Source organism: Canis lupus, chromosome 23, assembly GCF_048164855.1.
Source record: "Canis lupus baileyi chromosome 23, mCanLup2.hap1, whole genome shotgun sequence".
Classification (NCBI taxonomy): Eukaryota; Metazoa; Chordata; class Mammalia; order Carnivora; family Canidae; genus Canis; species Canis lupus.
The window spans coordinates 15,606,538-15,629,910 of NC_132860.1; the positions used below are offsets into that span (position 1 = coordinate 15,606,538).

General features: G+C 48.5%; 1 protein-coding gene across 13 annotated transcripts in view; it reads right to left on the reverse strand.

Moving 5' to 3' along the window:
• The window catches only part of MICAL2 (microtubule associated monooxygenase, calponin and LIM domain containing 2), a 222,473-nt gene that overhangs the window by 164,919 nt on the left and 34,181 nt on the right, over nt 1-23,373 (reverse strand). For 12 of the 13 annotated variants that reach the window (XM_072794051.1, XM_072794050.1, XM_072794049.1 and 9 more), the window contains one exon: nt 9,975-10,315. In XM_072794051.1, coding sequence (XP_072650152.1) covers nt 9,975-10,238 — 264 coding nt within the window. In that variant the 5' untranslated portion in view covers nt 10,239-10,315. Of the gene's footprint in view, nt 1-9,974; nt 10,316-16,551; nt 16,708-23,373 lie in introns of those variants that run through there. The other variant, XM_072794044.1, reaches the window with a different exon arrangement.

Consider the following 23,373-nt stretch of genomic DNA (forward strand, 5'->3'; position numbering starts at 1 on the left):
ATCCCTTCCATGATGAAGTTTCATGTGACTCTCCACTCAAAAGCCTTCCACGGCTTTGTGTCTCATTCGGAGTCAAAGGCAAAGGTCCTTCCAGGGGTTTCATGGTCCACACATCTGGGCCCCTTCCTGGATGCCTCCTGGTGCTGTCCAACCTCTACATTTTTCTTGCTGTTTCCAGAACATAATGAGCACCTTCACTTGTCAGCACCTCTGTACCAGCTGCTGTTCCCTTTGTCTAGAATTCTCTACCCTCTAAGAGCCACATGCTCATGTGCTCACTTTCTTTAATTCTCTGCTCAAATATTGTTGTCATATAGAAGCCTTCCCAGCACATCCTAATATAAAACAGCAACCCACCCCTGCTCGGGATACCCACATCTTTCACCTTGTTTTCTCTTTATTTTCTCACTAGCACTTACCAGTAAAACACACACACACACACACACACACACACACACACACACAGGTTTAGTCTCTGCCTCTCACTGAGAAGAACGAAAACTGCAAGAAGGCAGGAATTTTATCCCTTTACTGCTGTATCCTGGATGCCTGACATGTAGTAGACGTTCAAAATTATTTCTCTGAGGGATTAATAATTGTGGGAAATTTAACTCAGGGATGGCAATTAAAAAAAAATACGAGTAGTTAGAAACAGTCCGGTCGTTACTCAAAAGTTGAATGCATAATTGCTATAGGACTCAACAATTCTACTCCTAGGTAGATACCCCAGTTCATTTCAGAGAACTGAAAATGGGAGCTTGAACGGATACCTGTGCGCCAGGGTCAAAACTTCTAGAACAGAAGTTTTATAAAGACAGAAAGTGGATCAGAGATTATCAGGGGCAGACGGGGAGAGGGTTGAGGAGTTACTGCTTAGTGGGTACAGGGTTTCTGTCTGGGGTGATAACTTTTGGAAACACAAATAGTGATTGTTCTATAACATGATGAATGTAATTAATGCCACTGAACTGTATAGGTAAATTGGTAAAAAAAAATTGGCAAATTTCATATAAATCCACAATTTAGGTTATGAATACTGCGCCAGTATTCATAATCGCTGAAAGGTGGGAACAACCCAAGTGTTCATTGATGGACGAGTGGACAAACAAAATGTGGTCTGTACACATACAATGTGGAACTATTTGGCCTTCAGGAGGAAGGGAATTACGACACAGATGAGCCTTGAGGACATTATGAGAAGTGAAATAAGCCAGTCACAGAAGAACAAATACTGTGGGATTCCATTTATATAAGGTACCTAGTGTAGTGAGAGTCATAAAGGCAGAAAGCAGAATGGTGGCTGCCAGGGGCTGGGGGAGGAGAGAGTGGAGAATTTTTGGTTAATGAGTCCAGTTTCATATGTTTCAGTTTGAATGATTAAAAAAAAAAGGTTTGGGAGCTGGATTGTGTGATGGTTGCATGACAATGTAAATGCATGTATGCCACTGAACTGTATGCTTAAAAATGGTTACAAGGGTAAATGTCGTTATGTTTCACCATAAAAAAACAAACAAACCCACCTTATACTCAATTCAGCTATTGGAAAGCTTTTAAGTGTGGTTGGAATAACTTGATGGTGAGTCTACTTTCTCAACTGTAAATTTTATGGAATCTGAATACAGATTAAGTATTTTTTATTAAAATTTAGCCTCCAAATTGATATGTGCTGTAAGAGTAAAATGTATTTTGAAAGTAATTACATGTTGAAATGATAATATTTTTGATACATTCCGGTTGAATAAAATATATTATTAAAGTTGGAAAAAAAAAAAGAGGAGCAGATTCTCTCGCCTGTGCTACCGCACAGACAAACCTTGAAACACCGCACTAAGTGAGATAAGGACCAGACGCAAGACAGCAAATATTACATGATGCCACTTATCAGATAAGCCTAGAATAGAAGTTTTATAGGGTCAGAAAGTGGATCAAAGATTATCAGGGGCAGACGGGGAGAGGGTTGGGGAGTTACTGCTTAGTGGGTACAAGGTTTCTGTCTGGGGTGATGACAACTTTTGGAAACACAAACAGTGATTGTTCTATAACATGATGAATGTAATTAATGCCACTGAACTGCATAGGTAAATTGGTAAAAAAAAAAAAAAAAAAACCAGCAAATTTCATATATATCCACAATTTAAAAGAAGAAAAAAAAGGAAAGGGGAAAAGAAGTAAATGGAAGAGATCACTTCCTTAAAGCAAGGGAGAGCAATAAACAGCTGTGGAGTAAGCCTCAGGATGCTAGCTCCTTGGGCAAGGGGGTAAAGGAAACTTCCCTGGATTTGGACATAAAGGAATTTCCCCTGATTTCGACAGCTCTCTCCTAAAGAAAGGATGCAAGAATAAAAATCTTCCCACTGCTGAACTCCTATGGACAAACGTTTGGTGACAGCTTGCTACCCCATATTTATATCTAAGATTACCACACATAAGAGGAGGTGGGAAGTATGCCAGGTGGCAATAAAATATGGTACATACAGCTGGAGGCTCCGAGCAGGCTCTGAAGTTAGAACATGTTTGGGTTTTCTTCCCAAGGAGCTGCACTGAAGTTTAAGGTAAATCGCTTTTATGTAATATTATTTTATATATAGTACATAGGAGAAAGTATGGATAGACTCTTATAACTATGTCATACAGTACACTTCTTGTATTCCTGCATGTGAAACATGTTATAGAGAGAACCGGGGGCCCCCACCCTTTGTCTTTCGCAAAACCCCTTTGCTGAAAGGCCAACTAGAAAAGGACCCACTGCTTGAACCTGCAGGCATTTGGTTCTCTCGTGTGCAGTCTTCTTCCGCCCAATCCTGCTTCCTCTCCCATTCCTTTTGCAGGTGTTGATAGCTAATGAACACCTTCTACTCCAAACACCGTCTAAGCATCTGCTTTTGAAGATCTAACCCATGACAAATACCTACCCCTTTGTCAGGCATTATTCTAGGTGCTGGGGAATCAGCCAAAGTATAGATGATAACTCCTCCCCCCATGGGAGTTTTATTGGGGTAACTGGGAACACTTTGGCCCACACAATAAGGTGACGTTTTGGTAGCTAGAGCAGCCGTCTACCCTCTCTCTTCCTGTCTTGGAAGCAGATGTGATGGCTGCAGCTGCAACAGCCACCTTGCTACTACAGGTGACAAATATGATGGAACACCTAGGACTGCACTACACAATTTAACAGCCGTTAGTCACATGTGGCTTTTGAGCATCTGAAATGTGGCTAGTCTGAATGGAGATGAGCTGTAAAATACATACAGGATTTTAGGACTTAATAAAAAACATAAGATTTCTCACTATTTTTTTATATTGACTCCAGGTTGAAATAATATTGCGGATACATTAGATTAAATAAAATATATTATTACAATCAATTCCACTATTTTTGGCACTTTTCAAATGTTGCTACTAGAAACTGTTGAATTACGTATGTGGCTTGCATTGTATTTCTACTAAACAATGCAGACCTAGAGAATCAGAGAATATAGCCACCAAACCTCAAGCCACTCTCTCTCTCTCTACTGATATCTGGTTTAAAAATAAGCTGGGTGCTTGAGACCTGGGGATGAGCCAGGCATGTCCCTGTCCTCACAGAGCCCACAGCGAGAGACACAAAAGCAATCAAAGAGGGATACTGATTAGCAAACTCTGGTAGGACTGGAGTCTGGGGTCCCCAGTGGGCACCAGACCCAGACTGAGGATGGAATAAGAGAAAGGGATGTGGAGAAGAGATCAAGGAGGGTGCCCTGAAGGAGGTGATGCTTGCTTAAACTGAATCACACAAAGAACAAGTTAGCTAGGCCAGGAAGGGACCCCCATTTGGCACAAGCAGTATAGATCCTCCCTGGACCAGGGCTCTCAAAGATCCCATTACCTGATGGAATCTGAAGAGGAAAGTATACACTTGTATTTGTTCCCCCTGCAAAAGAGCATTCAACTTCACTGATAGAGCAAACCTCTGAACAAAACTACGTATATGCAACTATTTTTCAACTTAAAGCCCTATGCAGACGTTGGGTGTTAATAAGAGTAATGAAGTTGTTGTGGCTGTGGCTGTGATTGTTACAGAGGGGTCAGCCATCCCTGCCTGATTGTTGCTGGACTGCTCTCTTCACTCAGTGTCCCTGCTCAAGGCCACCAGCCAGACTCCTGGATGAAGGCGGGTTGTCCATCCCAATGCTCACTCAGCAAGGCCACAGAGATCCAAGTAGGCTACACCCTGCTGTGGTAGCTCTCTTTCAAAGAAAGACTCTTCTTGGCCCTCTCCTGCCACTGTCACTGGGGAATGCCCGCTGGAAGCACCTCCAGGGAGAAGGCGACAATGCCTATAATATTTTCAACGTGATGCACATATATCCTTTGGCTCAGAATCCTCACAACTGTCCCATAGATATGCCTTCATGTGTATATGGAGCGTGTGAGTAAATGTATTACAGCGCTATTTCAGAATGAGCTAAGCCGTTAAAGAGTGAAATGGGAAGCCACGAAAATAATAGAAGGATTAGAGCCCCACAAACTGATACAAAACAATCTCCAAGATAGAGGTGAGTGAAAGAAATGTGCACAATATTTAAAAAAAAAATTTCCAGTAAAAAATAAGTAACGGGGGGATGCACACATCTGTTTGCACGCACACACGAACACACATGTAGAGACTTCCAGAAAAACCATATGGAAAAGAGTCCAGCGGTTGCCTCTAGGGTTGGGACCTGGGGGCTTGGGGAAAAGATATACCTACCACAGTACATGTTCTTGTCCTGCTTGAATGTTTTATTTTTTAATCATAAGCATACATCTCTTTTTTAAAGAACACTATTTTTTTCTTAAAAAGACAAAGAAGTCTTTATCTAGCTGTATTTATAAAATGAACCACAGTGAACCCGAGTTAACCACTTCCTATGAAGATAGCCAAAAAGAGAGAGCTTTACATCACAGTTTAATATTTGGGAGATTGGATGCACTCAAGCTCATATATAATGTCCAGCGCGCACACTCACGCAGAACCTGCCAACTCCACGTGGAGCAGTGGTGTCAAGCGTAGGGATGAACACAAACTCATTGTAACCTGGGCTGGAAGACATGTCTGACACAGCAGTGCCAGGAGGCCATTACAGGTAAGCAGACAAATCCAGAGTTCACCTGCAGAACTGCATACCCCAGAGACCGTCCTCTGCTTTCCATAGCTCTATGGGCCTTGCCTGCAGCTGGCCATATTAGGCAGAATGGCACTTGACATGCCCCAGCCAGCACAGCAGAGCCCCACTGTGAGGGCAGTGGTGGGTGATTTCAGAGGTCCGGAATGCCAGATAGGCTTATCTAGGCCAGGAGATAGCAGCCTTCCCTGCCAGCTTCACCCCTCCCACCCTACCTCCCTACCTCCTCCTGTGCTCTGCTCGTGGAGCTCAAGAACCACTTGCATCAGCTAAGCCTGGGCTACCCACCACTGGGGAGCCACTGCAGGGGCAGAGATGGGCAAGGGTCACAGTCAGGAACAAAAGGTAGGTGGTGACCCTGCTGGATGTTCACAAAATACAGACATTTCCTTCTCACAAGATAACCCAACAGTTTTCATTCTATAGGCTGGCCCCGTTCCTGCTGGTGACAAGAGTCCATGAGTCATTTCCTGTGAGCATGTTTTTATGATGTACAAATGCCTTCTGGTCTGCGCTGGTTATCTGTGATTACTGAGCAACCCCATGGAAGGTGGTAGAAAGAACCCAGGGTCAGGAATCCAGGGCTCGTCCTCAATGGTCCCCTAGGTCCTCTGTTTGACCCTGCAACCCTCTCTTCACAGCCTGGCCCCCGGGAGGCCGTTCTTCCCGGGTCACTTCCTGCACATCCACCTATTTTGCTCTCTCTGGCTCTCCCCCTCTCCCCACTCTCACCTTCATTCCTCTTACAAAGCAACACACTCTTCCTGGAATACAGCTCCCTGTCCTGTGTTCCCTCAGCTCGGCAAGGCAAACTTCTTCTCATACGTCAAGCTCCAAATCACACCTTCTCTTCCAGGAAGCATTGCCAGACTGCTCCGGTCATGCTCAGTCATTGCTTTTCTAGACTCCTGCAGACTGTGTACACACCTGTGTCGTACACTTAGGATACCAGTGACAATACTGGCCGAGCATGTGCGGTTCACTTATATGTACCAGGCAACATTCTAAATCCCTCACAAAGATCGCCTGAGTTAGTGCTCACAGCAACTCCATGAGAGAGCGACCATTGCTATCCTCATTTTACACAGATCGCTACTGAGGATCCACGATTTAAGCAACCTGCCCAAGGCCACCGAGCTATCTCGTGGCTGACTGGTACCTAGACAAGTGACTGGCACACAGCAACTGCTCAATAATTATTCACCTCATGAATGACTAGGTAAGTTAATAAATACAGAAATAATTATGTTTCTGTCTCCCAAACTGCTGAGAGCCACTTCTCATTTGTCTTCCAAGCCACCTCCCCTGTCAGGTGCATAGAGCGCTAGAAATACCTGCTGAATGAATGAACAAAAGAATATTGGAGCCAACTCATCAATAGAGTCCAAATCCTGACAAAGTCGCCCGCTAGCCTCGGATAAATGGCTTCAGGTTCCTGGGCCCCTCTGTGTTACCTGTCAGATGTAGAGATTGTACACAACATCCTCTCCAGTTCCTTCTGATATTAGATACATATAAAAGACCAGACTCCACGATTTTGTGATGATGGCAATTGCCATGCCAAACCTTATATTGCTTCCCCGCCCCCCTTTCTGGGCTGTATTCCCCAGGGACATTACATAATTGGATGTGATATTTGATAAAGGTACTATCCGGATGCAGAACCAGTGTTAGTCCTAAAAGAGTTAATTAGGCTTGATCCTTGGATCACTGTATCCTTATCCAAACAGATCACACCCAGGGAAAGAATTATTAAGTGCCTGACAAAACCCTCATAACTAATTAGTAAACAATGATCCCAAGTTAGATTATGCAACTGACACCTAAGCCAATGCTCTAATGACAATGTAGGTCCTTCTCCCTGTTCCCCTACCCCTATCAGAGGCTTCCTTCTCCAAACAGATGCTGGTCAATCTCCCTCAATCACCACTACCAACATACATGCACACACACACACACACACACTTGCTCACTCACACTCACACACTGCTGGCATGAAGAGCGCGGTAGCTGCTGATATATGCTGGTGAAATGCTAAAGCCCTGATCCACTCCAGATGGTTCTGAGGTATCCGCAACAATGGAAAGTTTTGGGTTCTGGATGAGTTAATTTCTACTCTAGCTGTGGCTAGCCAGGAGCTTGACCATGTGCCTGATACCTGACACACCTATGTTATATGTCTTAGCATTAATGATCATCCATGTGCATGCTAATACCCAGCATTTCTTGTTTGGCTAATGCTCAGCGTAAACTACTACACCCAAGGATACCTAAGCGAGGTGTGTGAGTGAGACAGAGTCTGTTCATGTTAGAAGAGAGGGAGGACCCGTGTTCTGTGTTTTGTCTGACTCACAACAAGGACTTGCAAGCTCTAGGTTCTTAGAGTTGGCCATTAACCATCCACATGAATCCAATATGGAGAGAGACTATACCATAACCAGAATGCACACAGTCCCTGTAGAGGACCCTGTTATTTATCCATCCACATCTTGGGAACCTGCTCCTCCCTCATGTCTATCATATGATGTTTGAAAGGGCTACCAAAGACAGTAGCCAGTTCCCCTGGTTTGGGCACAATAATTGGTCCAGACACAGGCCAATTAGAATCCTTCCCTAAAATTTTATTCAATATTGAGCAGGAGGAAAGAGAGTCTAGCCTTTGGGTCACAGAGCTATAAAGATAGGAACTAGAGGCCACATGGAGAAAATCTGTAGGAGAGAAGACTGGAGCCAACATAGAGCAAAACGTCCAAGACAAAGATGGAAGGAGAGAGGATGGGAAAGACTCTCTGGACCTTCCTGTTTATACAAGTTAATGATTCTCTTTTTTTGTTTAGGTTTGAGCTGGGTTTCTGAAGTGTGCAGCTCAAGTGACCTCACACAGTCAGAGCCATACTTGGAGCACATCTTCAAATGTGTTCCATGCTCCAGGATCTAGGTGGTGCTTAGGAGATGGGCTACCACATGTTTGAAAGGTCCTTATTCCTCCTCCTCCAAGGCAGAAAATTCCTGAGCAAGATACACTCTCAACTCAGCATCACTAACTACCAATGTTGGTGCCTTCCCTTTGTATCCCCGGCACCAGTGGTGACCTGCCAACCTCAAGAGTCCACAAGGACTCTTCTATTTCAACTCATCGAGGCTTGAAAAATAAAGGCTGGCCAGACAGGCGAGGCAATCGACTGATGATTTTTGAAAAAAGGACATCTTCCTAGTGGTCGAGCCTCCATTCCATCCCCCACCCCCACCCCCGGGCGCTCACTCCCTCTGCAGGTCTGTCTTCAGAGCACCAAGAGAGTCACCTCAACAGCCAGACACTGCTGGGTACATGAGGCCATGGCATTTCCTCATAGAAAAAGGCCTCTGAAAACCTTCCTGAGAAAACACCTTACAGCCCGGCCACCTGACTTCTACGGGACCTTTTCAAAAGAAAGCTGCCACACACAGTTACTGAAAAGGGTGATACTTTGAAAGCAAACAGCTCCCCCCATTCTCCAAGTCTGAAGAGGGTGATACTTTGAAAGCAAACAGCTCCCCCCATTCTCCAAGTCTGAAGAGCTTCCCAGTGAACCAGGAGCCATGAAGTCACAGCAGCTAGGTGAGGGTGGCACCTCAGCGACCTGTCGCACCCCTTTCTCTCCTCTTTCTTTAACACTTTTGTCTCCTCTGTATAGGGATAAAGCTTGGAAGGTTATGGGCAGGCACTGCCTGGATGGCTAGAGCTCTGGGCTGAAGTTCTGGACTTGTGGGAATGCTCTTCTTATGCCCCATAAAGTCAGCGCGCCCCAGGCTTGGAGGAGCTTTGGCAGCTGTCCCCCTGGGGGCAAGGGAACGCGGCCGGCCGTATCCCACGGTACAGTCAACAGCTTCTCATCACCAAAACAAAAACACAACAGTCCTGATTGCCATGGAGAGTTCAATCCCCTTGTCTGGGATTGGCACCGACTAAAATTCCAAGGGCTCTGGCTAAACTACCTCCTGTGAGGTCTAAATACAGCACGCTCACTTTTAACCTAAACATACAGTCTGGACCACTGCCTGGGGCTGACAGCCCCCCAAGGGCCAGGCCGAGATGTCTTGACTTCCGGCTGCCCCTTAGGCAGTGTGCATTGCAGTGATAGAGATGTGATGTCCACCAATGTCACCTGTGGCCAAAGAGTGGAGGAAGTAATCAGCTTGTGGAGGGTTAACTGCAAGTATGACCCTGAGCACAGAAATGCATCCTGGGGAAGAGGGTGGAGAGAAGAAGGGAAAGAGAGAGGGAGGAAAAGGCAGGAAGGACCAAAGACTATTTCTTAGCCAAAGTCAAGGGATCTTTCTACAATGTTGGCTCCCAGGGGAATGGAATTTAGGGTGAAATCTCTTGAATCAGACCAAAGTTGCCTCCTTGTTGTGTGATCTCGAGCTAGATAATGGACTTCTCAGTTTCCATAGCTCTAAAATGGCCCAAAGGACCATGTAGTAGGTGTTCACTGAGACCATGTTTATACAGTTCCTGGCACACAGAAGTTGTTCAATAAATAGTAGCTACTAGCAGTAATAGTGGTGACAGTAGAAGCAAGATAATGCCAAGCATGCATTTATTCTCTCTGCCTTGGAGAGGCCACAGGAAGAGTAGCTGAGGCCACCACTCTAAGACAGAAGCTCCCACCCAGGATAAGCTGTGCATGTGCAGGCAAAGGAAATCTTCAACCAAGCAAAATGCTCACACATACCCATACCTATTAAGGACCTTAGAATGGCAAAATGGCAACAGCTTCCTAACCTCCCGGCAAGCCATCACGCACACCCCTCAAAGGTAAGAAATGTCTACACAGGATTTTCCCTTACCTTGGTGTTCATACAAGACTTCCCTCGCTTGTACTCCTTATGGGATCCACGTTTGTCCAGTTTGTACCACAGGGCTTTGGCCTTCCAGGTGGTCACCTTGGACTTGAGCTTGGAATAAAAGTTCCGGTGGTCCAGAGGGTCTAGGTCCAGGTGTCGTGTGAGGATGTTGAAGGCCTGGAGGGTGCCTTTGCACGTGGAAGCCTGGACAAAGTTCTCGAAGACCTGCCCGGCCTGGGTCTGCTTCTCATCCTCGTTTTCCCCCATGTTTCAGCAGCTGTGTAGAGCAGTGGTTTGGACAAGCTAGAGGAGAACACCATGAAGTACCTGGAAAAACGTCACACCTGCAAAGGAAGGTGGGGGCAGAGGTGAGCTCCATGGTAATGAGGGCAGGGTTGGGGAATGGGTGCTGAGAGGGAAAAATAAAATTCCTTTGGGATGCTAAGCATACTAAACATAACACTTAATGCTAAAGATAAATCATCTATAGAAAAGGTACAATCATGCCTTCTGAGCTGGCAATGCTGTCTTGCTGGCTATCTTTTTCCCCCTGCCAACACCCCACTCTTCTCACTGGCTGTAAAAGAATTACATACAGGTCACTCAAAGATATACCTTGGCTGATGTCAGCATTACCTGGTCAATCTTGTTATGAGCCAGATAGTTCTAGAAATAACAAGTAGTAAGGGGGGGGGGGGGGACAAACCAGAAAAGCACACCAGATGTAGCAAGCACCACGGAAATCTTTAATTCGTGGTGCTACAAATTGGTTGAGTAATATTAGTGTAATCTAGCCCCGTGACATTAGCACACAGACCAAAAAATTCAAAGCACCTGCCTCCCTAGAATTCATGGCCTTCTCACATATCCTTAGACACAAAACGTTAAAGTCTTCCTCCACTAGTTACCAGAGGGCAGGTCTTTCCCCTATACAGATGACAAATGGCAACTTCTCGAAACTTCTCTCTACTCCCAGTATCAGCTGCAAGTACAGCATCTACCTCAGTCAGACATACAGAAAGACACAGACACACATGGGTCTCCTCCCGATGTGCAAAAGGAGTCTGTGCTCTGTGAGCCCAAGCTGTGAGTTGTTTGGAACAAGTGCTGAGGCCGATGGAAGGAAAAATGCAATGGGTATTCATTCACATTACGAAAATAGCTCGCCTGGGTTTGGGCCATTGGCCTGTCTCTCTGCACCACTCTAACCTCAGGCATTTCTTAGGAAAGTCATTCAAGTTTCAAAGGAACAAAAATAAGTTAGGGTCGATTTTCCAAAGCAATAGCTATTTTTCCAGAACCCAAAGCTACTGCAAGAAGACAAGTGTAGAGGAACTAGGGTTGGCCCAGCTGTCAGGAGGGCTCGGGAGGGTCTGTAAACAAGAGCACACAGCATATCAAGCTTCCCCAGACAGAGGCCTGGTGGGAGGAGGTCAGCGAATACAGAGACAAGGCCCTAGGGCTGGGCGGCTTCCCACTCTCCAGACAGAAACACTGTGTGGGTGCATTTGGATTGTGGGCTGGCCTTATAACATTAAAAGCAGAGCAAAGTGTCTATTTTCTTCCTTCATCCTTTACTCATTCATTCAGCAACAATTACTGGTGCCTAAGCAAGAGCCATGCAGCCCCCCAGGTACTGAGGATGCAGAGATGGGGCCTAGGGAGGAAGACAGGTGTATGAAGAGTTGATTATAGGACAACAGGAAAGTGCTTTTAAAAGATGAGCAAGGTGCATGGAAGCCAGATAAGGAGGCGTCTGAGAGAGCCTAGACATGTCCAGAGGAGCCACGGGGTAGGGCGGGCAGGGGGAGTGGAGGATGCCCCAAACACTACAATTTTAGGAACAAGATGAATTTCACTAGAAGACTGGGGAATAGAAGTTCTCAGGCAAAGGAAAGGCCATACAGATGTGAGTCGGGAAAGAGCCAGCACACAGCAAGCTCAGAGCATCTAGAGTTCAGAACTCATGACAAGGTGTGGAGGGAGCATCCAGGGCAGATCATGGAGGGGGCAGGAGACAGAGCGACAGGGCAGAGAGGAGCCTCTGGGAAGATGAGGTGGTGGGAGGCGGTAATGAACGAGCAAGGTAGCTGGGAGAGCCCCAGGAGAGAGGCGCGCACTCGCATGCACACACGGTGTATGGCAGCCCGCGGGCAGCACCTGGGGGGGGGGGCTGCTGGGGGCAGACACCCAGACGCTGCTGGCCACGGGGGCGCTGACAACAGCAGGGGCACCACCCCTCACCCCGTCCCCAGGAACCTCCGACATGCCTGGCACCGTGCGTGGCTGAGGGCCCATTCCCTGCACCAGGCCCAGCCCGGGGCACTCTTGAGCCAGGCCTCTGTCCTCCAGGAGCCCTGACCTGGCGGCTCTGCTCCCCGCCACCCTGCAAAGTCACTGCGCATGGAGAGCTGGCCCTGTGCTTTGCCAGGTGCCGATAAGACACGGACTCCCTCCCAGATGCTCCCTCGGCTCCTTAAAGGTCCGCAGTGCTCACTTTGGCATCGCTCACGTAAACACTGCCTCCTACTGTTTCAGCTCTTCCCCAGGTACAAGACTTACCACCCAGAGAGCATAAACAGAGAGCAAGACTCGTTTGCTTTCAGAGGGAAGGAACATCCCCAGTCTCTATCTTTGGAACCATTCCTGTGCCCAGCACTGAACAAAGGATGCGGCCGTTGACAAAGACAAAACTACTTGAATTCAGCTGGCACCCTGTAGTCCTTTCTGGGGATGGGCAGATGGTGCAGAGAGAGCCACCTGCCCATCCAGGCTTTGGGGCTATTGGAGCCCAAGTCCAAGCTCAGTTTGGCCCCTGGCTGCCCTCACGGCCTCACACAAGCCATAGAAGCTCTGAGCCTCAGTTTCTCCTTTTGTAAGAGACCTGGTATTCTCCACCTTGCAGGGTTGCTGTGTAGGGCGAGGTGTGTGGGGGCAGAGCCAGGCCCTGGGAGGCACTTGGCAGATGTGGAAATGTGCACTGCATCTCTCTCACGTGGGGCAGATTCGTGTCCGGGGAATGCACCAGTTTGAAAAAACACTTCTGCACATCAATTCTTCGACTTGCCAGCTCCCCCTTGTCTAAAAGGGTGAACTGTTTAGAGATATCAAGCCAAACCTGACTCCCAGAGAATCATTTACAAACTGGAAGAACCTGTATCCTTCCCACTCCAGCTGCCGTCCCTCCTCCCCCAAAAGAAAACCGAGCGACTTAATCTTAGGGTTCCAGTGGAGAGCCAAAGGTGGCGTGGAGTGTGCTGGCTGTGCATGGGGGCCCTAGGAACTCGGTCTTCTCTAGAGGGAGATATGGGGTGGGGGTGGAGAGGGGTGGCCGGACAGCAGACGGTGCTCCTTGGACTGTACGCTAGCAGCTCGTATCAGGCTCAGATCTGCCTCCCTGGTCTGAAGGGTCTGGTCTCAACCTGCAAAATCAGCTTTGCAGTTGAAGTCAAAGACCTTAAAAAAGACCCTAACACCCATGAGGGTAGTTTTCCTCATGGAAGAGCCTCAGACGGTTTGGATCCTAGCAGATGAAGGTGTGAATCTGGTCTCATGCACCTGCTAGGCAAGTGATCTAACGTATCTCAGACTGTTTCCTCATCTGTAAAATGAGACAATCACACTGGCTTTGTAGGGTTACAAGGAATAAACTCAATCATGGATGTGATGTATTTAGCACCTGGCAGCTACGTGATAACCAGCAGTCAATTACTATTCCTCAAATGGCCCAAACGTCATCAAACCAGAAGGAGGGACTAGCTTCCCAGCTCAAGGAATTATCTGTACTTTAAGACTAAAAGCGGGGCAGCCCCGGTGGCTCAGCGGTTTAGCACTGCCTTCAGCCCAGGGTGTGATCCTGGAGACCCGGGATCGAGTCCCACGTCGGGCTCCCTGCATGGAGCCTGCTTCCCCCGCCCCGCCTGTATCTCTGCCTCTCTCTGTCTCTGTCATGAATAAATAAATAAAATCTTTAATAAATAAAACTAGAAGCCATAGGCTTTGAATTCAGACAATGTGGGTTCAAATCCACTTCCCAGTTGGACAGCCTTGGATGACTCACTTAACTTCTGAGATTTCAATTCTCTCAAATATAGAGTGGGGACTAAGGAGGTTTCTGTAATTTCAGTAATAAAAAACATCCTTGACACAGGTAGTTCTGTTAGTGGGCTAGGAAGGCTGACTTGGGAGGGCCTTGGGAGACTGAGTCTGAGCTCCAAACCCCTTCTTCCAGAGACTGGAGTGGAATTTTTTTTCTGGTGGGTACCCTTTCTCCTTCCCCAAAAGAAAATCGAGGATTAGTTAAATCAGAGGATTTCAGGTTATAGCTCTTGTGAAAATTTTCCTTGTCAACCACCACCCAGCTGTTGTTTTTTAGAGTTTGATAGGGTATTTAGAGTTTAATATAAATAAAGCCACCCAGAAATACGAAAGGTTTCTTCATTTTCTGGGAATAAATAAGATGTGATGCTTTAGTTTCCAAGAATAGCCCTGAAGCTATTTGGTTTTTGCCAATTGGTTCCTTATTTGTGGTTCCTGCCTGTGTGACTTCATGAGTCACAAAGCAACCCCCCTTTCCCTGCCCATGGCTGCTACAAATTAAAACTCAGAGCTTTGGATTGCTGGCAACAACAGCATGAGTAATGGGCTCAGTCCGGGGCATCTGGGAGACAAGTTCAAGGTTTGGCAAAGAGCCCCAAAGTACCTCTCAAGTGAGAGAAGGCATTGCCTGGCTGAAGAGTTTCTAGGGTGCTCACATTGAGGACCCCAGCCTCTGTCTTCCCTGGGCCTCAACACCTGCCAAATGGCATCAAACAGTGTGACCAGGTAGTGGATAAATGACAGGTTTTGTTTTTTGTTTTAAGATTTTATATATTTAATCATGAGAGACACACAGAGAGAGGCAGAGACACAGGCAGAGGGAGAAGCAGGCTCCATGCAGGGAGCCCGATGTGGGACTCGATCCTGGGCTGAAGGCAGTCACTCAACCCCTAAGCCACCCAAGTGCCCCAAATGACCTCGCCAATGAGCCCCCAGGCAGGGTAGGTTTTCACCCTCATGCAATCACAGTGTGGTCAGAAAAACTGGAAGCCCCAGCCCCAAGCCTCACACACAGAAGACCCTGGATCCAACAGGTGAGGTGAGGCAAGAGGCAGCCCGGGAAGTACCCCCACAGGGACACTGCATCTCTGCAGAGCCCAGGTTCACAGGTGAGGCCTGCACACCTCATCTTCTCACCTGGCCAGAGGAGGCCTGGCTTTCCATCTACAAGGACATACAGCAACTAACGTGAACTGAAAGGGGGATCTCCCAAGGTTGGGAAGGGACTGAAAGGGCCTCCTTCCAGCCAGGGGTCCCCAGCCTTCCCTCGCACATGGCCTCCTGGGGCAGCCTGCTCCACCTTTGCCTCCTCCCCAGGGCAGTCAATCCTGTCTCTCCACAAGCTTCTTTCTGTTCCTGATTTTAACCCCAGGGATCACCCACAGGAAGTCAAAGCCCTTCCTTCCACGCAAGCTGAAGCCACACGTGCAGTTTTCTTACACGTTTTCTAACACACGCCATCTGGAGCCCTGCGAGGAAAGGCCCAGGAAAACGCATCCAGGAGACATACCGTGAAAGGCCTAACAAGTTCCCAGCCTGCCCCAAGGGCCTAGAAACTGCCCTCCCGTCTACACTGCCCCAGGTGGGGAGCTCAGGCCAGGCCTTCTGTGTGGGTCCTGCCCTTCCAGCCTCAGTCCTCCCCTGACACTTTTCAACAGCGAGTTGACTCCATTGGTCTGACTCAGTGACCTCACACACTCCCGCTTCCTCACCTCCATCCATTTCCTCCTGGAGGCCCAGTAGCAGATCCCTTCCTGCTCCAATGAGCCAGATTCCTGTATGCTGACAGGTCACGGTGCCAGGAAGAGGCCCACGTGACCAGAGGCCCATGGCAGGCCAGGGTCTTCCACCAGCATTATCCTAAGGGGTCCTCACACCAAGCCTATGGGGTGGGGGGGTCTTCTTCTTTCCTCTGTTTCTGCTCTGCAATAAGGTCCTTGGGGGGCAGGGCGGGGGGTGGGGTCCAGAACTTGCTTATCTTTATTTTCTATAATGCAATTATGTTTGCCACATGTGCTTCCTAGTGTGTGTCTGTGTATACATGTATGTGTATACATATGCATGTGTGCGTGTGTACCTATGTAAATGCAGGTGTATATATGTATGCACATGCATTGTGTACATGTGCACACACGTGTGTGCATGTATATATATATAAATGTGTGTATATATATGCACGTACATACACACGTACCTACTTTAAACATTTTTCAGTAAGAATTTCTAGCCAGTGCCCCACACCTCTGCTTGGACCACTAAGCCGCTCTTCAAGGACCTTCCAGAAGCAAAGCCTCCGAGGTGGGCAGAAGGCCAGCCTAGGCATGAGGAGTCTGGGCCCGCCCCTCACACCACCTCATGAGGACACCAACAGCCGCGTGGCTCAGCTGCTGACAGCGTGCCAGGCCCTGTCCCAGACGCCTACATCGCTGACCTCATTTACCCATCCTTGTTTGGCAGAAGAAAAGGCAAACTACAGAGTTACCTCCTCAGGATCCCAGAGGCAGCAAGGAGGGATGCTGTAAAAGGGGCCCAGTTCCAGCTCACTTCAAAATCCACACTTAGTCACCAACGGATCGACGCCGTGTAGACAGAACTGGTACAGCCTGCCTTTGTTGAAGACACCGTACACAGTAAACGGGTCCAGCTCTGAAGTCTCTGGAGATCTTTCAGGCTCCGAGAGTCTATGCGTGTCAACAACAGAGCACGGTTTCATAAGTTATGGGGCAACCAAGTAATAAAGTATTAGGCAGTCCTTTAAAAATAATATTTAGAAAGACAATCCATAGGGAAGCGCTTACACCCTAATGCAGAGTGAGGAGGGCAGGGTATAATTTCAGGTGCTCAATAGGATTCTGACTCCATTAAGCAATATCTATAGAAGAAGGAAAACAAGCCAAACATGAACAGTATGTGTGAGAGAAGCAGGCAGGGGGGGAGAAATGGTCTTTTTGGATGATTTTTATTTTTAGCTTCATACTTTCCACTCCCAAATGTTCTTCCAGAGTATGTACAACCTGTTCAAGTGCCTCCTGTACACACATCCTAAGTCTAGGGTCTTCTGTCCCTGACTAGCCCACTGGTCTCGATGACCGGAGGGGGCTTTGGGATCCTACCAGCCTCAGGTCAGCAAGTGCCTGTAGGCCTCCACCAAGTTAGCAGGATGCTTCTTCTCCAGAAAAGAAAGAGCCATCCGGCAAGAAGCCCTGGCACCATGCTGACTTGATGAAGAATGGGCTTGCAATCCAGCAGGTGAGGGTCAAGGCCCCAGGCTGCATCCCCCACAGGTCTGTTCTCTGGACCTCAGGCCCTCGGGTCCAGCATGCCTGGCCTCTTTCCAAGAAGTCACCCCTTAGACCCCATCTCCTGCTGGGCCCACAGGATACCTTGCCCATGAACCCACATACCATATGCAGGAAACCTGCATACCTGGTTATAGGCCAAGAGGTGACAAAATTCAATGTATCTCAACACACACACACTAGGCTCATTTTACTAACAAAAACTTAGCAGTCTATTCTGTGTGTGCCCCAACTGTCTTGGTCATATGCTAGGTACCCAGGAAAACCGTGAACTCTCAATTTTGATTTCCAGGAGGCAATCCTGTCTCAGAACTTAGTGAGGGTACCGAGAAGAAGCAAATTCAGAGACAGGAAACAGAAGGGTAGATGCTAGGGGCTGGGGGAAGAGAGGAACGGGGAGTTCGTGTCTGAGGTGTAGACTATGAATCTGAGAAGATGAAAGAGTTCTGGAGGTAGATGGTGGTGACGCCTTTGCAACATCATGAGCGTACTTGATTACCATGGAGCTCTACACTTAAAAATGGTTAAAATGGTAAGTTTTATGTTTTGTATATTTTCCCACAAAAAAAAAAATAAAATGCATTAAGAAAACCCCCACCACTACCCCCCCCAAAAAAGAAAAAGAAAACCCCCACCATCACCACCTAAGAGCCAGAGCTGTCCAAGGCCAGAGTACAGAAAATTACGCTAATTAACACTGAAGTTAATTTTCTAAAATACTTTTGAATTAAAATGTAATAAGCAAAAGAAATCATTAAGTTAATGAAAGGATCTTGCTCTTTGTTTTATTTGGCTCAGGAAATAACATTTAACCTTTTTTTTTTTTTTTTTTTGTGAAGTCATCTAGGCTTCTCTCATTCTTCCTTCCAAATCTTACTGGACTCCAGAATGACTGTGGAAGCTCAGTTCTGACAAGTTGTTATTTTATCTCTTACTCTGCTTTGCTCAGGCAACCACCACTGATACTCCTGCCCCCATACACGCATCTGTGAAATTTCCTTCAACACCCGGCTCCCAAGTCTTGGTCTTGGCTCCCCAAACCCACCACACACTGCCCGGGGGAGAACGCACCTGCATTCTCACCATCCCGTGCAGTGGTGCCAGCAGACAGCAGGTCTGAGAAAGCAGGGAACATTCTTCCCTGCAGTGTAAAGATTCCCTAAGAGCTCCCTGACGACAAGTCAGCTCAGATCCATTGGGCACGCCATCAGGCTCGAACGAGTGGGAACAATGGCTGTGTCATTAGATGAGACTTCTGTCCTTCAAAGTTAGGGTTGGGCATATTTTTAATTGGCTGACATCAATTTCAGGGACATGGGTAAGGCTCCTTTAGAAGAATCCTATTATAACAAAGAAGCTTCCCTATTCCAAAAACATTAAATCCAATATATCACACAGCACACTTGGTGTTCTTAAGCAGGGCCTGTGGCTATGAAGAAATCCTCTCCACACGAACCCCTAGTCTTCCTTCAATGCCCGTCTCCTCCAGATGCTCTAGTTCCCTAGCCCCAAATGGGTCAGATCCTTCCCATGGCATCTAGTACTTGCTTCAATTATAGCAAGTTCTTCTGTGAATTTTTTACTTCCCTACTCTCGGTTCCTAGCAAAAGACTCTCTCTGTACATAGTATGTGCTAAACGAATGAACGACTGACTCTTCAATCCTTGGGAACATAAAAATTGTTGGCACTAAATGAGCATCTATGAAGTCTTGGGCAATGTGTTAAAAACTTATTATTAAAGAAGTTAATCATTATAACAAACTCAGACATTGTTAGACACTATTGATATCCCCGTTTTTCAGAGAATTAGGGAAGTTAGCCAATGGCCCGAGGTCACATGGCCAGAAGTGGTGAACCTGTAACGCGAAGCCCCATAGCCAGAGTTCAGAACCCGCATCCTTAACCATATGCCCATAGTGCTCCCACACAAAGTAGATGGAGCCCAAAGGTATGTAAGTGCTGCCCTGCACACCACAGCAGAGACGTGTCTGCTTGTCTAGGCCAGGGACTCCTCTTCTTCCATCAAACTCCAAAATGCTAGGCCCTGGATAATGAGATCTCGATGCACTATCAGATGAAGACAGTAGCTAATCTGCCGATAAAAACTCAGCTGAGAGATAACTTTTGGGCTTTGGTGGATACGGCAGAGACAGGCTAGCTGATGGCTAGATGCGTTGCTCCTTCCTCCTGGGCCCTTCCTTACATCTGTGAGCCCATATGACCAGTGCGAGGTAATGGACTGTGCGCAGAAGTAACGTACACAACTTCTGGGAAGGCCCCGCAGCCATCTCCCCCAGTGACCCTCCAAGCTCTTTCACTTCTGTCAGAGGAGAGCCTCCTTGGAAACCACAGGTAGGAGATGGCCGAGCCAGAAGGAAGGAAGGACCCAGATTCTCCGGGTGTCCCCGCCACCCACACCGTGGGAAAGCCCTCTGTGACCTGAAACATTTGGACTTCACATAGTGAGAAGCAGACTTCAAGTGCAGGATGTCACTGAGAATTGAGGGTTTATCTGCTAGGCAGGAACCATTCCCTAAAGTCACGCAGGAGGTAAACCACAGTGTGGTAGGCGTGTCAAATTTGGCCTGTGGGTCAGAAAGCTGTTGGTCACATCAGGGTGAACACGTGAGAGGGATCTCTCCCCACCACCATTGTTGTGGTGGTCAACTTCCAAAACAACCATTAGGACCTCAGTATCCAGGAAAAGTTGCTTGACCCTCAGAGTAAGCCTGCCCACCTCTCCATTTGAGACACACACATATACCCCTCTCCACCCTGTATGGAAAATCCCCATCCCGTCCCTAAATGCGAATGGAATAGGACAGGAGAATAGGGCAGATAAGCTAGTCACTTCCCTGGTGTCAATGCCCCCCACGCCCACCCGAGCCCTCCGCTCCTGAGTCCCTGGAAGCTGACATGGTGTGGTGGAAACTGCATGGACTCTGGGCCACTGAGCACTTCCTTGAACAAGTCATAAACAACACGGAGTCTCTGTGAAATTTAAATGAGGTGCCTCACGGTGCAAGTTCACGGATGTGCTCAATGTTTTCTGGCACCTGCAGCGGGATGACTCCTACCTACCTCAAGCTCAAGGCAGCCCAAGCCGAACCAAGGCAAAAATTGGTGCACTTTTCCTGCAAATGGAAGGGGTAGCTCCTTCCTTTTAATCTAACTTACTTACGCAGGGATGGGAGAGCGAAAGGTGTATTTTCCGCTGAGTATTTGCCTAGCACGTCCTCAAGGCCACTCCCCAGGTGGCCTTGCATCAGGATGGCAGTGCATCCCCTGCTGTGCTGAAGTTAGGTCTCAGGGACTGGGACCCCATTAATTGGTCTGGAGGACAGAGATGGATACCCGGGGAGGAGAGGGAAATCATAGCAAAGCGAACGTGAAAAGGATCGCTCAACAACACCTGCTGGCTCTGCACACGGCTCCTCGGCCAAGACCCTGGGACGACCACAGAGCAGTCTGCCCCGCGAAGCTCACAGCCCAGCCGCGTCTCACGGAGTCTGTCTTCCAAAGGCCCCAAATTTTAAAGAGTTGTGCTAAGTGACTGCATTTGTCAAGGCAAAAAAAAAAAAAAAAAATTTTTTTTTCCACTGACCAAAGTTCTGCGTTTGTTGTTTCTGTGTGAATTTATCAACATGAAGTCAGTCTCAAAAACATGTGCAAATGCAGTCATAGCTAGGTCTATACCGCTCTCACTGGAGGAAGCAAAATGAGACTCTCCCTCCTTCCCTACCGGGTCCGGGTCACCCCTGCACAGTCCATCCCCTCACTTCCACTTTCCCCTTCCATCCACCACAGTCTGGTTTCCAATCACACAAGAGCTGCAGGCCTCACACCCAAGGCTGTCACACCATGCCATCATCACATCCGGGACCCTATCTTGCTCACCATCGCTCCCATTTCAGGCTCTGCAGACTCATCTCTCTTTAAACGTCCCTGAGATTTTACTGTGTCCCGAGGTTCTGATTTTTACTCTCCTCTCGCCCTCAGGGACCTAGACACTCCGGTAGTTTGACCAATAGCTACGTCCTGATGACCCATCAAGATATCCCTCCATGGGATCTGCTGCACTCTGGGCCCATGAGCCAACTGCAAGTACTCCCATACAGACACCTCACATGCGATCGGTTTACCTCCCCTGCACCCCCAAACTCGGTACAGCACCATCTGCATCCAGTCCCTTGAGCCAAACCATCGGAGTCCCCTTGCCTGCCCCTCTCCCTCACCTCCCAGGTGGCCCAGCACCCAGGCCTACCTCCACAACAGCCCCACTGCTACCACCCACCTTCCTCTCTGCTCTCATCTAAACCCTCAAAATTTCCTCACGAGCCCTTCCTGCTTCCAGATCACCTCCCTCCAGGCTGCCAGCCTATTTCTCTAGCTGCCGCCAAAGACACCTCTACACCAAGAACCCACGCTTGGTCAGCTTCTGGTCCTACTTCAAATCCTCCAGCGGTCCCCTGATGAGCTTCAGGGCCAAGTCAAACGTCCCAGCAGAGCAAGAACAGAAACCACCATCGTGATTCACCCCTAGCCTGCTCTCGGCCTGCCCCCTACTGCTGCCCCTTCCCTTGTACTCTTGACTCCCTGAGCCCCCTGCAGCTCCTGATAAACCAGACTCTTCCACGGCTCCCTCCCTGTGCCTTGGCTTGTGTTCTGCTTCCGTCGTGCATGCCCACACGGACTCTCTTTACTTGGTGAAGACCCAGGGGGCTCTGGAGCTGGAGCACCAAAGCCAGCAGAGTACCGAGGGTCCCAGTGTGGACCCTGGAGTCAGACAGACTTGTCACAATCATGCACCACCGCTGGCGAGGTGCAGGAGCCTGGATGAGGTACCGAGCTGCTTTGAACCTCAGTTCCCCCATCTATAAAATGGGATAATAAGAGTCTTGACCCCAGTGGGCTACATGAGGGTAAAACACAACGATGTCTGGCTTGGCAGTCTTCTAGACACCACTGTTCTTTGAGGTCTTATCTGGACCACTCCTCAGCCCCCATCTCACACCATTCCCTGCGGAGGTTCCCACGACGGTTTCTACATCCTGTTGCACTTGATCCACTCCCAGGCCTGCCTGCCGCCCTGCACTGTGAGCTCTCCGACGCCCAGCCCACGGCCTGGCGCTTGTGCCTCTGGCAACCATAGATGCCCAATAGCCCCTGCTTTTGGGTAAAATCTAAGCAAGAGTGGCTACAGAATCCAGGCTACATGGTGCTTGAAGGGTGACTGCCCTTTGTCTCCCCACCACCCGAGTCACTGCCAGGGCCTCCTACCTAGCCTCCACTTCCCATTTTGCCAACACCGCCTCAGCCTGTTCCCTCAGCCCTTGGGGCTCCCTACACCCCTCAGTGAAAGTCCACACCTCCTAGATGGGCTCACCAGGCCCTCCATGCAACCCCCATTTCCTTGTTAGGCTCAATGCCCAGAAGTATTAGCGGCCCCATGGCTGCGTCAGACAGGTGCGTCCCTGGAGGGCTCCACAGCGGGCCTCTGGCTTCCTCTTCCTACCCCTGCGCCAATCTTACCCATCCTCTGGAGCAGGGCAGGCCCCGTGGTACTAACTGAAGGCTGCTATGCATTGTGTCCCAAAGGAATGCCACAGTCTATTCAGGGGATCAAATTTAAATAATAATTATGGGTAATGGCTGTGGTGATACCAGACATGCAGACACACAGACAGGATGGAGTGACCCATGGAGTGCCCGGAAGCCCGAGGGAAAGCTCTGAGCAGCAGCAGCAGCAGAGCTGGGTCTTAAGGGAGGAGCTAGAGCTTTCAGGCTCCAAGGCTGCCCCCCTCCACTTACCGACCTTTCACTCCTGGAGTCCATTCCAGAGGCCACCAAACCCGGCTGTACCACAGAGTCACCAGGAAGGATCCAAAAATATAGCTTCCTTGGCCCAACCCCAAACAGAACTTATGTAGCCTGCGGGCCAAGGGGGGAAAGGCTTTTAGCTCCCCCAGGGAATTCTGTGGCCCAAAGCCAGGCTGGGAGTCAC